Source organism: Camelus ferus, chromosome 6 (genome assembly GCF_009834535.1).
Source record: "Camelus ferus isolate YT-003-E chromosome 6, BCGSAC_Cfer_1.0, whole genome shotgun sequence".
Lineage (NCBI taxonomy): Eukaryota > Metazoa > Chordata > Mammalia > Artiodactyla > Camelidae > Camelus > Camelus ferus.
Window position 1 is genome coordinate 21,200,614 of NC_045701.1, and position 17,291 is coordinate 21,217,904.

The 17,291-nt window shown below is 37.0% G+C and overlaps 1 protein-coding gene and 1 pseudogene across 2 annotated transcripts in view; one reads left to right on the forward strand and one right to left on the reverse strand.

Moving 5' to 3' along the window:
- TTBK2 (tau tubulin kinase 2) overlaps positions 1 to 17,291 on the forward strand; it is a 117,209-nt gene that overhangs the window by 75,240 nt on the left and 24,678 nt on the right. For both annotated transcript variants that reach the window (XM_032481407.1, XM_032481408.1), the window contains 3 exons: positions 3,034 to 3,126; positions 3,790 to 3,915; positions 16,592 to 16,749. In XM_032481407.1, the coding sequence (XP_032337298.1) occupies positions 3,034 to 3,126; positions 3,790 to 3,915; positions 16,592 to 16,749 (377 nt within the window). The remainder of the gene's footprint in view (positions 1 to 3,033; positions 3,127 to 3,789; positions 3,916 to 16,591; positions 16,750 to 17,291) is intronic.
- LOC116664141 lies at positions 10,212 to 12,130 on the reverse strand (annotated as a pseudogene).

A 17,291-nucleotide genomic window follows, 5' to 3' on the forward strand; every position in this document is an offset into this window, starting at 1 on the left:
ATAAATCTCAAACTCCCAGTCTGTCCCTACCTACCTCCCTGCCCCCGGCAACCACAAGTTTGCATTCTATGTCTGTGAGTCTGTTTCTGTTTTATATTTAAGTTCATTTGTGTTCTTTTTTTTTTAGATTCCACATATGAGTGATATCATATGGTATTTTTCTTTCTCTTTCTGAAACTCCACTTAGAATGATAGAGAATTCTTTTCTTGATCTTCTGTTACCTTATTCTTGTTCTATGAAGCCAAAATTGCCTTAATTAAAATTTGACCAATGCTAAATATAATAGTAGGAGAATGCTGTGGTTTTATTTGCTATGCTCCAGTTAATTTGTTTTCTTATGATATGATTATAAATTGAAAATAGGAAAAGTATTTTTATCAATGTGTAACACTCTGCCAAGCATTTTAATTCATTCGGTTTGATTCATTGTTGCTTTATTTTATGACATCTAGTTAATTATTCTGCGTTGAATAGAAAGTACTCTTATTCTTTAGGTAGATTCTTACAAAATTTCACAGGTACTATGCCTTCTAATTAATTCTGTTAAAGAGTATGTCCACATTGGAATCTTTGAAATAGGACATTCTTTTTGAGATAAATATAAACATTTTCATAGATCATAATAGCTATATAAGCATTTTCAAAATAGTGACTAGAAAAAGATTATATATTTTTTTAAATTTGAAAAGTAGAGATTTCTTCTAAAAACCTTTTCAGCAAGGAGTGCTCTATCAGTTGCTCTGTTAACCTGCTTATAATTTGCTATTCATCTAACCTTAGCAGAGAAATATAAGAGTGTATGGCAGTGGTTCTTACCCTAACTTTTCTAATCCTGACACACCTGAGGAGTCGAATGCTTCACACAGTAACACAGCTTCACAACAGTGATTATTAGTGTACGTGGTGACACAGGAGTGCAACTAGTGGAACCTTGAGAGCTGCTTGTCTAATTTAAAAAGATTTCCCAGATAATTCTAATATACTTGCTTCTGTCATACTCTGTGACCCTGGTTTGGTCATTTCTAGACCTAATACACTCCCATTTCTATTTTTTTTTTGGTGCCTTAAACTTTTAACACGAATAATTCCCAAACAATACAAGGACTTTTCAAAACACTTGAACTCTGTTTACTTCATCTCATTGTTTTCTTACATTTTAATCCTTTGTTAATATTTGTTTTATCTCAGTACTTTGAAGAAATTATTTTACTTTTTTCTGGTTCGATGGTTGCTACTGAGATCTTTGTCCATTTAATTGTTCTTACTTTGTATTTAATTTTTCCTTTATTCTTTGACTACTTTTGATACCTTCTCTTTGTCTTTGGTGCCCTGCAGATATATTCAAATGTGCTTTGGTGTGGATTTCTGTATATCTATTCTGTTTGAGATTTGTTATACTTCCTAAATCTGAACATTCATGTTTTTCATCTATTCTGAAAGATTCTCAGACATTACTTATTTAAACATAGCCTCTCTTCCTTTCTCCCTATACCTTTATTTCCATACCTCTAAACTGATGTATATATTAGACTTTCTTGTTCTTCCATGCCTCTTAAATACACTCTTAGATTTTTTGTTTTTGTCTCTTTTTTGCATTCTAGATAATTTCTTCAGATCTGTCTTCTAGTTCATTAATTCTCTTTTTCTGCTGTATTTGATCAGCTTTTTAACCTGTCCTTTGAGTTTTTAATTTCTGTATTTGTGCTTTTATTTCTAGATGTCCTTTTTCAAGTCCGTTTGGCCTTTTTATTTTGGGGGAGAGAATATGCTTCCTTTCTTGTGACTTTGATTCTATTTTTATTTTGAATATTTTAAATATTCTTATTTCATATTCTGTATCTTATATTTCTGAAATTCTTGGATATCTAATTCTGCTCTTTATAGTTTCTCTTGTTATTAGTTGATAGTAATCTGCTTCCTAATGTATTTAAAAAATTTTTTTATTGAGTTATAGTCATACCTAATGTATTTTTTAATTTCAAATAATGAACTTGTATTTGGTGGGGCTTTATCTGGAGGACTTCTGCAAGGCCTGCTTTTAAGGGTCTACCTTGAGAGAATTTTCATTTGCATCTTGTCATTCATTATTGCAGGACAGGATCATCCAGAAAAAACATAATATCTGGGCTTGGTTTTCTGGACCACACAAGCAATATAAATTTCAACCACAAATCTAAGTGAAGGGTACACCTATGGTAACAAACCCTCAGGGCAAAATTTTTTTAACCATTCACTTTTTCTCTTTCATAGTGGTTAAATTTTACAGAAAAAAATTATTACACTGTAACATATATACCAAATACTGCACTAAATAAAGATAGCCCTTTGAGTGTCCTAGCGATATGGTGGTAGTGGAGGTGGGGAAGTGTCTAAGTTACAGTTCCTGTCTTGTGTAGGCTCAATGTTTTTACACCTATCCCCTTCATGATTGACAAAACCCTGGTTAACAAAACTTTGACAGATGCCCCCAAAACAAAAAAAGCCGAAGCTTCAGTATTAGCTTGCTTCTCATTTCCAGCTTTCATTTAATTGAGGCTCTTAAGATTCCTTTTACTTCTTTTTTTTTCTTATTGTGGTAAAGAACACATAACATTAAATTTACCACCTTAACTATTTTTAAGTGTACAATTCAGTTGTATTAAATATATTCACGTCATTGTACAGCAGATTTCTAGAACTTTTTCATTTTGCAACACTGGAAATTTTACCTGCTGAACACTAACTCCCCATCCCTCTTCCCCCAAGCCCTTGGCAACTACCTTCCTTTACTTTTTAGTGAACTGATTTATTAGTTAATGGGCTGTTAATTGTATTATTTCCAGCATTTCTGGGTTTTGGGGTATTCTTTTTATCAAAAGTTCTTCAGTATTTCTGTTCTGCCAAGTAGATCACTATATAGTTACATAGATACATAGCTATAGTTACCAGGTAATTTTATGGAAATGGAAATACACTGGTTAGACCTTAGATAATGTAATGTACTCACAAGGAGTGGTAATGTAATGTGACTGCATTCTGTTTTGCTTATGAAGGAAATGGGAAGACATGATGACCTTTGGTCCTTATTCTACATGTTGGTAGAATTTGTGGTTGGTCAGCTGCCCTGGAGGAAAATAAAGGACAAGGTAATTTTGGAAATGGAAATGTCAATTTTAGTAGGGGAAGGAATAAAAATTTCTCCTGGGTGGGCATTTTTGTTGAGATTATACTTATGGATAAGAATTAAAATTTACAAACACTGTCACTATATCCCAGTATATATATTTATTTTTCTATGAGCTGATATTAGAGATATAATTAATGTTATGACTTTTTTTATGTACACAGAGAACAGATAACTAAAATTTAAGCACAATTATCATTTCTGGTTTGATTTCTAGCCCTCCCTCTTTAGCTTTTATTTTCACTGGTTCTCTTTTTTTCTTTTTTACGAGTCAATTAGGCTTTTAATTTTTAGTTGTCGCATTATATTGTTTGATTTGAAAGCTGTAAATACATGGGTTGATAAAAGTAGACCAGATTTAAGATCAGTTCTTTCTTTTGGGGCATGCTCTGTTCACGAGTGCAGAGCTCTATTACCCTTCCGGTTCTGCATTACAGCCCCTTCCCCCCAAAGCATTGTGCATTATTAAGCAATTAGCTATTAGTAAGAGCTCAATTCTGGCTTTATACTTAATTACCCACTGTCTCATTCCCTAGTACATACCCTTGAGATTGTTGCTGAGAGGCTGTTAATTTGTAGCTGCCAAGAGAAATTGACTTTGGTTTTTTTTCTCTTTACTTCCCAGGAACAAGTTGGCTCTATTAAGGAGAGGTATGACCACAGGCTTATGTTGAAACATCTGCCTCCAGAATTCAGCATCTTTCTGGACCACATCTCCTCCTTGGATTATTTTACAAAACCAGACTACCAGGTAATCATTTTTGTAAGTTTTGTGGGTTAATTCTTCTTTCTTCTTTAGTCTCTGTCTTCAATCATTGTACTTTTGAGGGTACTGTAATTGAGTATGGGAGGTCCCTAGAATAATACTGTTTTAATACATCCTGGAAAATGTGGTGAAATTAACTGAAGATGGCGGTGTTTGTGTTCGTGTGTGTGTGTTTCCTCCCTTCTGGATGAACATACTTTGTTAGAGTTTTAGGTTTGTTCATCATGTAACATACTTTAACAGTTCCTGCTGTGATTCATCTGGTATATAGAATTGCTGATAGTTCAAATTTTATAAATCCTGTAGCTAATCTGTTGATCAGTAGGAAATGTCCATCTAGGCAGTGTATCTGTCGAAGGCTTGAGGCTGCATATTGTATGTTGCTATGCTATGGGACAACAGTCAGTGAAGATTATTGGCTCCGTTTTGTCTGTGGTCAATGAATCTTTTCCTTAGAGCATTAGTTAATGAGGCCTTATAAGGGTTGACTAGGTTTACCACAAATTGCATCCCTAACCCCATCCCATTGGATTTCAGAAGATTCTGTTGTTCTCAGGGGAAACTTGGTCAGAGCTAAATGAGGAATAATCACTACCACTGAAAACATAAATGAAGGCACACATTGATTAATAATAGTAATATTAGTATATCATTTTTATCTATAAAGGAGAACACAAACTGCCTGTTAATGGAAGTTTTACATTCTAAAGTGTTGTCAGTGTCAAAAGACTAAAAGACTGTCTATACCACAGTGAACTCATTTGCAGAAAATAACTATTTCTGTGTGAAATTTCAGTTTTTATATAATATATAAACAGTATATAAAGCAGAGAGGCAATATACAGCCTTGGGTCCTTAGAGACCTTAAGTGAGTGAGCTTGTCTTGTGCTTTTCTGTATGACTGTTTGGGTTATAAACTGTATAGACTAACAAATGGAGAAAATACAGTATATACAAATTGCTGTGGAATATATTCTCATACTTAAATTTTATATGGGTTTTCTGAAATGCAGCATTCACATTTCTTGCAATAAAATGATGAAATTATACTTATAAGATTACATTCAGGAGGAGTTGAAAATGTTCTAATTTTCCCATCTTGGGTGCTAAATTTTTTTATTGACAAAGTTTGCATGTGAGTATTAAAGTTTAGCATAGCAAAAAAATTTTTCTTACATTCTCTGCTTAGTTATGCCTATGGTCTAAGGAAGACAATCATGCTTCCCAGCTAAAGTTTGAGAGTTAAATCTATAATTAATTAAATTTAAATTAACAAATTACTGCTCTCAAGTTTTTCATTTGGACATTCTCATAGGGGCTTCTCTGAGCTTCTGTTGCCTGATAACAAAACAAAGTATAGTAATTTCCCTATTTTTGGAGGAGAGAGGGCAGGCATTACATTTTCATTATTTCACAGATTCTGTAAATATTCTGGTTCTTTCTTGCTCTCTGATCTTCCATAAACAGTGAGCAGGAGCAGAGGGCAGGTAGGTGGGAGAGGATAATTGGGAAAAAGGTGCTGGCACAAGTGACTGATGTATTCTGATGACTAGTGTCAGTGTGACATCAGGTTCCAGAAAGAATTGACCTTTGTAGCTTCTGTCTCTTACTTTCCTCACAGCGCCCTGCTACAATCTTCATTTTGAGAAAAACCACTCTACTTTGAATCAGAATGTTCTTGCGAACTAACGCTGTCTATAATTTTATAGTTTGGAATTTGTTCCTGAATTTGATTTTAATTACTGCTCTTTCAGAATTTTAAATTCCATATTGAACAACCAGTGTAGTTAAAAACAACATACCTCCTCCTGCAGCAGCAAAAGCCATACCAGTATTTAGTGTGACTGCTTCCTTCACTGTGTCAAAGGTCAAATAACAGCCTGTCTCAACTTTATATATTCTGAGCCAAGACCAAAGTGTATATATTTTATAATCACAGTGTGAAATGATGCTGTTTTACACAGCCACTTTCACTTTGAATGCCTATGTTTTGTAAATCTTTAAGAATCATAGAGTTTCTTGCATAGAGAACATTATTATCTTAACAAGTTGTGCATGGCCAGCACCTTACCAGTAACCTGCTAGTGCTCACTCTGACAGCATGTGTAGACCTAGAGAGAAGAGCTGTTTGCTCTCTACCAGGAATCTCTTATGCATGTCTCAATTTGAATAAAGGCTGACACTTGCTTTTGGAAAGTGTTACTGTGTTTTGGGCAATTACATCCAAGTTTATCAGTACTTAGGATTTATGTATGTCTGTCTTCCCCAAGGCTTTTAAATCCTGGGGGTACAACTGTGTCTTAATTTGTTTTTTTTTTTTTTTTAATCCCACACTGTCCTGGCACTGTGCCTGGCACCTAAATTTTCAACAAATGTTAGGAAAATCAAATTGAATGTCAGTTTGCCTAATAGTCTCCTACTCAGGAAATGTAAGAAAAACCAGCTATCTTGAGTGCATAAATACTGCTTTCTGCCTGTTAAACTAAAGGTGAAGATGTTAGAATTATAGTCAAGATTAAGGCAGATATTTATGAATATAGTTGACTGTCAGTATCTGTGGGAAGTTGGTTCCAAGACCCCCAGGATCACAGGTCCTCAAGTCTCTTATATAAAAATGGTATTATTCCGGAGGGAACTCTAATTCAAAAAGATACATGCACCCCAGTGTTCATAGCAGCACTATATATACAATAGCCAAGACATGAAAGCAACCTAAATGTCCATTGACAAATGACTGGATAAAGACATTGTGGTGTAGTTATACAATGGAATACTACTCAGCCATAAAAAAGAATAAAATAATGCCATTTACACAACATGGATGGACTTAGAGATCGTCATTCTAAGTGAGCTAAGCCAGAAATAGAAAAATACCATGTGATATCACTCATATGTGGAATCTAAAAAAGAAAAAAAAAGGACACTATGAACTCATCTACAAAACAGAAACAGATTCTCAGACATAGTAAACAATCTTATGGTTACTAGGGAAAGAGAGTGGGAAGGGATAAATTTGAGAGTTTGAAATTTACGAATGTTAGCCACTGTATATAAAAACAGATTTTAAAAAAGTTTCTGCTGCATACCATAGGGAACTATATTCAATATCTTGTAATAACCTTTAATGACAAAGAATATAAAAACGAATAAACGTATGTATATGCATGACTGAGACATTGTGCTGTACAACAGAAATCAACACATTGTAACTGATGGTGCTTCAATTAAAAAAACAAAAATATATAAAATGGCATTATTAATATTTGTAAATTATTAATGTTTGTGTATAATGCCATTTTATATAAGGGACTTGAGGACCCATGATAAGCATCCTTTTGTATACTTTAAATCATCTCTAGAGTACTTAATAATACTTAATAGAATGTGAATGCTATGTAAATAGTTGCTGGTGTGTGGCAAATTCAAATTGTGCCCTTTGGCACTTTCTGGATATTTAAAAAATATTTTCGGTCTAGTTGGTTGAATCTGTAGATGCATAACCTGTGGATTGTTTTTATTGTTAGATTTTGAAAGATTATAGCAAGTGTAAGAGACAAGTGCTGGTCCATGAATCTCCTCTGGTGATAAAACTTTATAGATCTACACGTACACACAAACACATAAAACTGGTAAAATGTGATAAGCTTTGTATGGACTGTACTAATGTCAATTTCCTGGTTTTGATACTGTGTTCTAATTATTTAAGATGTTACCAGTGAGGCAAACTGGGTAAAGAGGACTTCTTTGTACTGTTTTTACCATTTCCTATGAATACTTAAGTGTTTCAAATTGAAAGTTTAAAAAATTTGCCAGGCCAACATTTTCAGAAATATAGATAGTGATAAAAACATTAAATCCTGTTATTGCCACCTTATAATTTAAATAAGTCCTTTTAAAGTGTTTTGAGAAAGAGATATTTCTGAGGGGTGCCTAGGAAAATCTTATCAACCTTGAATTCTACGATAGGACTCCACTTGTAGGTGACACTATTACTAGTTAATAGGAAACTAAGACAGCAGCATCAGACTGGGTGAAGAACAACCCTTGGTGCCTTTACCCATTATTATCACAATAATGACACACAGCAGTGTCACAGTAATGCCTGGGTTGTCGTATTATCCCTGTCTTACGGAGAACTAGTTTAGACATGTTGCCTGTGAAAACTAGTGGTGGTGGAAGTGGTGTCTGAACCCATTTCTGACTGAGTCAAGAAGGCCCAAGTTCTTTTTAGTTTACCGTCATGACTTCCTTGGAGAGGTGGCCACAAACACAGCAGGCACTGTTAAGTAAGTACCAACATGAGTGATTTATAAAATTGTAGTGAAAGAACTAAAAAGTTATATGAATATTATTCTCAGTAAATAATAGGATCCCATGATCCTGGCATAAGAACACAAGAAGTCTCTTTATTAGAGTGTCAGATTATGTTAGGAATCATTTAGCAAGTTGAGAAGACTAGTGAAACCCATAAACACACACACTGTTGGTGAGCCTGAAACTGAAATGTGTGTGTCAGCCGCAGCGTTGCTGAAACCGGAGGATTTGGAGAGGACATCCAGAAACAATCCAGCTTCATTAGTCTTGTCAATATGCTTTCCAGGTTGAGGAATAGGTCCGTTTATACAGCTATTACATCAGAATGCAGCAGGCTTGCCTTTTGCTTTGGGGGACTTGGAGCTGTTTTAAGATTCCCTGACTCTAATAACATTAGAGAGGATACATTTTTCAGAAGGCATAGCTGGGCTGCTCATGAAGCAAACAAACAAGAGGCTGAGCAAGAGAATAACAGTGGGGACCTCCTATAAAATAAGGGGTCAGGGAAGGTCTCTTTCTAAAGCTTCCATTTAAGCTAAGCCCTAAAAATGGGACTGTAATGGCCATATGAAGAGCAAAAACACGAGGAGGACAGTTATAAGCAAAAGGGAGAACATATACATAGGCTCTGATATGAGGAAGGAACAGAAATGAGTGGCCAGAACGTGGTAAATGAGGGGAGAAAGTGGTTTGAGATGAGACTGGAAAGAAAGGCAGAGGCCAGGTGATACAGGGCCTTGTAGGCCTCCTTAAGGAGTTTGTATCTTATTCTAAATGCAACAGGAAGCCTTGCAAGTCTAATAAACAGGAGCATGGTGATCCAATTTGTGTTTGAAGAGGATTACTTTTGCAGTTGTGTGCATTCAAATGAGGCAGAGGAGAATTGGAGACTCTTAGGAAGGTGTTGAGAGAGGCTGAGCTATGCCTTGAAAAGAAAGAAATATTTATAAAATCAGTGTCTTAACACCACAAAGGTCTATTTTTTTGCTATATAACAGTGTAGTTAAGTTAGGCTGCTCTCTTAGGCATCTCTCAAGTGGTAACTTGAACATTCGGTCTCCACTCATATTCTGATGCTGCTGTCTTTAATATATGTTATGGCCTTTACAGCCATTGGGAAAGGGACGGGAGAGTAAGGATGACCACTTAGGGCTTGTAAGACCAGGCCTGGAAGTGATCTAAACACTTTAGCCTACACCCTTGTGACAGAACGCATTTCCGTTGGCCCAGGTCTAACTACAAGGGAGGCTAGGAGATCGCATCTTCCCTTGTGGTCAGGAAGCAAGGAATGATGATGGTCTTGGACATAAGCAGTGGGGATGGAGAGAAGTGGATGAATTCTTGCTCTACCCCCTTTAATGATCTCCTTTCCTTCTCAGTTGTACTTATGTGATCCAGCTGTATTGGACCCCTTGATGCTTGCCTTGCTTGGAATGCCTGTGTTTCATTATACTGCTTGTCTTATGAAACTGAAAGCCCAACTCAGATCCAGTTTCTCCACAGTCTCCTCTGATTCGTTTCAGACAGAGTGATTGCTTTTCCTAAACTCTTATAGCAGTACTTTGTCTCCTTACTAGATAAATTCCATTAGAGCCAGGACCTTGCACATTTATCTGTTTTCTTAAGAAATTAGCACAATGATAGGCATTTAATAAAAGTTTCCCAAATTGAATTAAATCTGCTTAATCTGATTATTGCTTCTTTAAATGCAAATTCTCTGAAGACAAGACTGTGTTTTGTTCACCTTTGCCTTCCTAGCACCCAGAATAGTAGGCATTTAGTATATGTCTGAATCAGTGAATGGGTATTTGTGACTATAGAATACAAAAGAGTCACAGAACATCCATATTTACTTGACTCTGGTAAATTCAGCTACAGGATTCAGTATGCAGGAGATGGAACAATTTTAATGTGTCTGTGATCCTGCCTGCCCTTTGGCTCAGTTAGCCATGCTATTTGGTGTGGGTGATGGTGCAGTGCCCTGTGAATCTGCTGTTCCCTCAGTCCTCTCATTAACAACATCCAGTCCAGTCATCCAGAATCAGGCTGCACTGAGTATGAGTATAATGTTTAAAAGAACAGTAATTTGGGGGATGCATTATAACCCCTAAATGTAGGCAGCTTCATTCATATTCATCTGAAGAAATAGAAGTCTCTCCCAATGCTAGAGGAAAAACTAGCTGTGTTGCACCTAGTACAATACCTTCCTGTACTTTATGGGCATCTCAAGAGACTTTGAAGGATAATTTCAACTTTATACTGTTCTTGTCTTGCCTGCTGTACAGTCAGGCCACTCAGGATGGCTGTTCTCTTGCTCTTTGTACATCCCCTGCTCGACCAGTCCCTGCTAATCCTTAGGCCAGAACGGCTCCAACTGCTAGTTTGTTTGTTTGTTTGTTTGTTTGTTTGTTTGTTTGTTTGTTTTTCATGCTATAGCATGTTTAATGAACTGGCAAAAGAGAAAGTTGATCGAAGGAAGGCAGAGAAACTTTGTCTTTTAAGAATTAGAACCAAGGGACTCCATCATCACCTGGCATCCATTCAATGTTGTACCTATAGTTAGAAATGTCCATGATGGGGACTCCAGGGATCTTCCAGATTCTTTGTTTAAGGTACTGGTCAGATGTGGCCACAATGTAACAGTTGTGCTGAACACTCAGCAGTCATCTGTGTAGGTTCCTTTGTGTGTGCATGGTAATCATTCAGATCTCGGATCCTTGGTGATCCTTAGAACCACTTAATAACTTCTGCCTCAGTTTCTCATTTTCAGCCATTACAGTCAGTTATACAAGGGATACACTTGGCATACAGATTCCATCACTGACTGCACTAAGTTCAGTTTGTCTTTAATGGAAAAGTTAATAAAGTTGGTATCAACCAAGGTGTGGTAAGGTGGGCCCAGCTGTGTGTTGTATTGGAATAATAAGCAGGAAGGGTGTTGGGGGACTTCTCTTTCCTTGAGTGCACTGGGATCTTTTCTTTCTTTTTTGGTTTTAATCTATCCTTTTCTTTACTGACAGAACTGTTAGGAGCCTCTGATTTCTGAGACTAAGCATTCGCTTCATGATTGCATACTTCCAGGTTTTCTTTTGCTTCCCCTTGAAATAGAAATCTTAGAGTTACAACAGCTGGAAATACATTACATCTTCTTGAGTCCTTTTCCTTTTGTCCACTTCCTTCCCTTCTTCCCTCAAATATGCAGTTCCTCTTACTCTTTCTGCCCACTCCCTACAGCATAATAGGCACCACTCTAAGCAGTTGAAGAGCTAAGATCCAAATGAAAATAAGCAAGGGGAAAGTGGAGGAAATTTGACCAAGGGCCACTCCCTAAGTCTCTGTCTCAAACGTGGTTTGACAACGACCCTTCTCGGACCCTGCTCTTTCACCATCCACCTGCTAGTTTTTCAAAGGGAAATATCTTCCCTTGTGATGGTCATTAATCTGAGGGGCTGTGAGGGACTTGCCTCAGCTGCTGGTTTCCCTGGTAACTGATGAGCCAACCTGAGGTCAGTTCCCCCTATAAACAGTATCCTCCTCCTCCCCTGAGTAGCAAAGATTGCTGCCTTGTCCTGCCCGCTGTCTGCCAACACAGTGGGGTGTTGTTGCTCCAAGACCCTTTTGCTGCAGATGTGTAAGATCCCCTGTCCAGTAAATTGTTGATGTCTCTGTTGCTGACTCTGGACTCTTTCTTCCATCTCAAGTCTGGGTTTGCAGGCCTGCAGGGTGCAGCCCAACAGCTGCGGACTGGCTGTGGCTCTTATGTAGTGGAAATAGCACTGCACTTAAAAGACCTGTTTCCATTGTTGCTTTGCTGCATGCTGCTTGTATGGCCTTTTGAAACCTATTTTCTTGTCTGTGAAATGGTGAAAATACCTACTCCACAGTGTTGTTATGATTTTAATGAGATAATTGTGAGAATGTTTTGTAAATTGTAAAGCAAAACGTAAGCAGGTTTACACGCACCTCAGTGAATCTGCATTTGTTCATAATTATCCCACTATTCTTTGTTTTTGTATTCTACTCAGCGTTACTTCTGTGTTAATGGAACTTCTCTTTCCTTTATGCTGCTTTGTCCTGTTGAGGCAAAAAGAAGATGTTGCTTACCTTTCTCTACTAGCTTTTTATGGGGCATTAAGAAGCTTAGACACTGCCAGTTTACCTTGTGGGCTGATGAGCACCTGAAAGAGATGACATTGGCATCAGGCAGCTCCACAGCTGAGCAACCATGCTACCTCATGCTGCCTCTGGTCCGCTGGGGCAGCCGACCAGGGGCACCCCTGAGTTGCCCTAGTATCTTGATATAAATGGTAAAAACAGCTTTTTTAACTCATTGTCTTTATATAATCTCTCTTTTTTTGGTTCTGTTTTCCAAAGGATGAGTGCAGTGCAATTTTTCCCCGTTTACCAGTGGTGCTAAAAATCCCCTGGAAGAGGAGGGGAACCTAGAACGTGTGTGTTCATTTCTTCAATTTTATATACTTATCACTGAAGTGAGGCAGTTTGTGTTGCCATAAATAATCTATCTTTGCATCAGCCGAGCCAACATTGCCATTGTGTTCTGGTGGTTAAGTGCTTTACTGATCCATTAATTTACTATCTATTAACTGAGATTTCAGGAATCAGGATTCTCAGTTCTCAATATCACATTACAAATAATTCTTGTTTTTGCAAAGACTGAACTTTGTCTACGTTCTCTTTGGAAGGGCAAACTGGGATTTCATATGGAGGTAAATGTGATAAAGCTATTGATTGCATTTGTGCTAAGAATAAGAGAGAGTGCTTCCCTAAGGCATTATGTATATGTCAGATGATATGGCCATAAAGAATAAGGGTGTACCAGGTGGTAGGAGCTAGCACCAGGCATTTCTGTGGAGGACTACACATGCTTACGTATACATTAATTCGTTTTAGATAATGCATTTTTGTTGGCTAATTTTTTTCTCATTATTAAAAGTAATAATACATAGTCATTATAGAAGTTTGGAAGTTACAGAAAAGTAGAAAATCAAATTATTCAGAGTCTCATTACCAAGACATAGTACCTGATTTTTACATACTTTTATGTGTGTTTTAAATAAACTGCTTTTAAAAAATCATTTTACTGTGTATCCCATTAGAATTGGAATTAAGAAAAACAGACTACCTCTCATTCATAAGTGTAAGTAGAAGGGAAATTGACACAAATAATGAACAACACTAGCCATATAAAAAGTAATACCGCATTGTTGCCTGTGCAGACTTTTCTCAGGTCCTCCTTCGTCTTTTCTCCTTCCCTGCGCCCCCCTACCCCGAGTCTCCCTCCCTCTTCACTTCCTTACTTCCATTCAAGGAAGATTGATCTTCCCGATGATGATATGCTTCTGGTGCTTTTCATACTGTTTAACCAGTTTCTCCTAGTGTGGCAGAGTATGAGCATGTTTCTCAGGAGGTCTGGGAGCAGTCTTAAAGTGTCAGCCATAAGTCCAAAACTGTTTTGCATTCTCTTGATTTATCCTAAATGGTCCTATGAATTTTGCTCTCTAACTTCTTTGTGTTCATCTTATTATAAAATATCACATTCAGTGTCTTGCCTCTGAGTCTAGGAAGCTGTGCCACATTTATCAGGTGACTTTAAACTCTCTTCAGCATGTGGCTGCATCCCCTGGAGGTGCATGTTACCCTAATTTGAGAAACCTGGAGTCTTTAGAGGAGTTTGTATTTTCTAAGAATATATTATTAAATAAAAGAAGTAAAGAAGTTTGATATATACTAGTCATCCTCAATGCAGAGATATGAATCATGTCTTCCAAGAGGAAGTGGCAGAATCATCTGGAAGATTTTTTTCAGATTTTGCTCTGCCCCCTTTTCAGTTTGTGAATTACTGCACAGTGAGCTCCTGTTCTGATTGGAAAGTGTTTTAATCCTCAGGGGTATTGGGGTATAAAAAATGATGAGGACCGCAAGTTTTATTTATTTACACATACATATGTATGTGTCTGTATCTATATATATGATTTCTAAGGTGAATGACTTATGTTGTTCTCAGATCTACTTGAAAGAGTAACTGAATTGAGTTTTCTGGTATTATTATTTATTTTAGCCAAATGTGATATAATGAATTCAGTTACAAAAAAAAAAAAAAAAAAGTCCCTGACTCATCCTGTTTCTGCTATCCCAGAATATTGAAGTTTAGGATTTAGAGCCACCCTGGTCCTGAATTGGAAAATTATTTGGCTACAATAAAAATATTTTACTCTTTAAAGTATCTGCAGAGCTCTAATTCGTCTGGCCGCTTGTTCCCAGTAGGGTGCCTTTAGTGCTTCAGTGCTTTTAGCTTTCCTTCTGTTTCTTTTGTTCTGTGCCCTCCATCCTTCTGTCTCCTGCTGGTCTCAAGTATCACCATCATAGTAACTGTTTCTTATTTGGGGCCCAATGGCATATGCTACATTTTCTGAGACATTCAATACTACGATAAATGTAAGAAAAGAACTCTATGATAAAAGGACATCTGGCAATAAAAGCTGTTTAGGATCGTCCCTATTGCCACCCAGTATGGGCAGAGCATTTAGCAGCAGCAGTCTGATTGCTCACACAGCGAGGCAGATGCTGCCTCATGGGTAGGGAGATAAGCATCTCTCTCTGTGAGAACCTATGAGAGCCTTTCTTTCCAGAGTCGGGAGAGCAGTCTAAGGTTTGCCTCTTCAATTCTCATGTGTGGAGTTTCAGTCTATTTTCCTTACCTCCTTTATATTTTCTACAGCCCTCAACCTCTGACAATTTGGGGAAGTCTTAAGTTATAACGTGGATAACTTAACATTAACAAAAATATGACTAAAGTGAGAATTTCCAGGTTTTATAACTATGCCTTTTACAATTTCTTTTAGCTTTTTAGTTTCCTTTTCTACATTTATTATTTTTTCTTCCGGACTCAAACAAAAGGTAAGGCCATGTGAATCTTTAAATATTATGACAAATAAACATTTTTTCTGGAGTTGTTTTTAGAGTACTGTTGAAGGGTTCTGCAGCCATAATTCCGTCCTGTTTGTTTTTTTTCCCCACACCACCAAGCAGTTCTCTGACACCAGCTGGGTTCCTACAATTCAACTAAATTCTGACACTATCTACCCAGAGATAGATAGCATCAGATTCCACGGGTTAAGGACTCATTCCCACAAGACTGCCCTCTACTTCAGATACATTCCTAAGTCCTGGTTGTCCCTGCTGCTTGTGACCAACTGCCTAAAAATTAGAGGTTCCCACAACTACCTTCTTAGGTTTGATTAATTTACTGCAGTGGCTCACAGGCCTTGGGAAACCAGTGTTCTCACTAGATTACCAGTTTATTGCAAAGGATATAACTCAGAAACAGCCAGATGGAAGAACTGCATGTAACAAGGTATGAGAAAAGGTGTGGTGCTGCTCCCCGACTAGTCTCCTCACTGGTCCTCTGTTCATAGCACCCCCATCACCCTCCCTGTTGGTGGCATCTGTTCTCCACGTCATAGCCAGAGTAATCTTTTTAAAGCCTGAAGCAGGCCTTCATAAAATCCTCCAATGAAGAAGTGCTGATTTCAGGTCTGGGTTGGGAAATGTGTAAGATGAATCTCTTAGGATAACAGAGTAAGAGAGATGATGAGATTTTAATCCAGTTTTAATCATAAAATTGAAGATATTGCATACTGTCAAATAGTAAAGGGAGATCTTTGTGAGATCTTTCTAAGATAACACCTCACTTCTGGAATTTAAAGGCAAAAAATGAAATTTATATAATACAAATCAAATAATAGGGCAGATTTCTTTTTGATATTTGTGTGTATGCACATACACAGTTTAAGAATTTTTCAGACCCACAAAAAAATTTGAAGAAAGCACAGTGAATTTCCATTTATCCCTTAACCTGGATATATCAACTGTTAATACTGGTCATCTTATTTAAATTGAACCATATAAAAATCCCCCTTTTAGACCAAAAAGAAAAAAAAAAGGATCTCATAGGTGGTTGAAACTGAATGCACACATATACTACAACACACATTTTCTTTTGCCAGACTATCAGAAAGTAGGTTTGTTTTTTTGTTTGTTTGTTTTAGAAACTAGGTTTTAGATGTGACACTTCATTTTTTTATCTTCCAAGAACAAATACATTATCTTACATACTACAAACCAGTACCTCAACTGAGAAAAAATCAGTATTAATTGAATATCATCATTCGTATATAGTCCTCATTCAGATTCACCTATGTGTATCATCAGGTTTTTTTAAAAAAAATTGCACTACTAAAGTAAGAGTCTGGGGTGTGTATTCTTATAGAATAAAGTCACTGTGTTTACTGTTGACTTACTCTAGTTTTTTCCTTTTGTGGTTTAGCTTCTTACATCCGTGTTTGACAACAGCATCAAGACCTTTGGAGTAATTGAGAGTGAGCCTTTCGACTGGGAGAAGACTGGAACTGATGGCTCCCTCACAACCACCACCACTTCTACCACCCCTCAGTTGCACACCCGCTTGACCCCTGCGGCAATCGGGTATGTCCTAAACAGATGGTTCAGCAGGGTCTTTCCTGGATGCACTGTATTACCGGAAATGTCTTTATTTCATCCAGATTCCCTTAGATGATCAAATGCTAAGACACGGGGATGCCTGTGGATTTCCTTCAGTTAACATTGCTTTTGTGCATGTATTTGTTTAGATTTACTTTTCTTAGAAAGTACTTCCAGATTATACCGTGAACTGGGAGCTTAGAGATTGTGTGACTTATTGATGTCAAATTTACAGTGGGTTTTCTTCAAAATGAGAAGGGGCTTTTGTTACATTTACTACTGAAGAATATATGAGACCCTGGAAAGAACAAACCACAACTATAACTATACTGTGCATAAGATTAGTGGGAGCAAAACACATAGCTTGTTCCTCTTAGGAAAGTGATTTCATTTTCAAAGTGTATTAGGAGGAGGTTAGTGTGTTGCCATCTTCTTGGTTTTAGGTTTTTCCCCTTTATATGCTTTGTATTTTATTTTTTAATTTTGGGGGGGATTGTCTCTTTTTTTTTTTTTTTCCTTCTGACCTT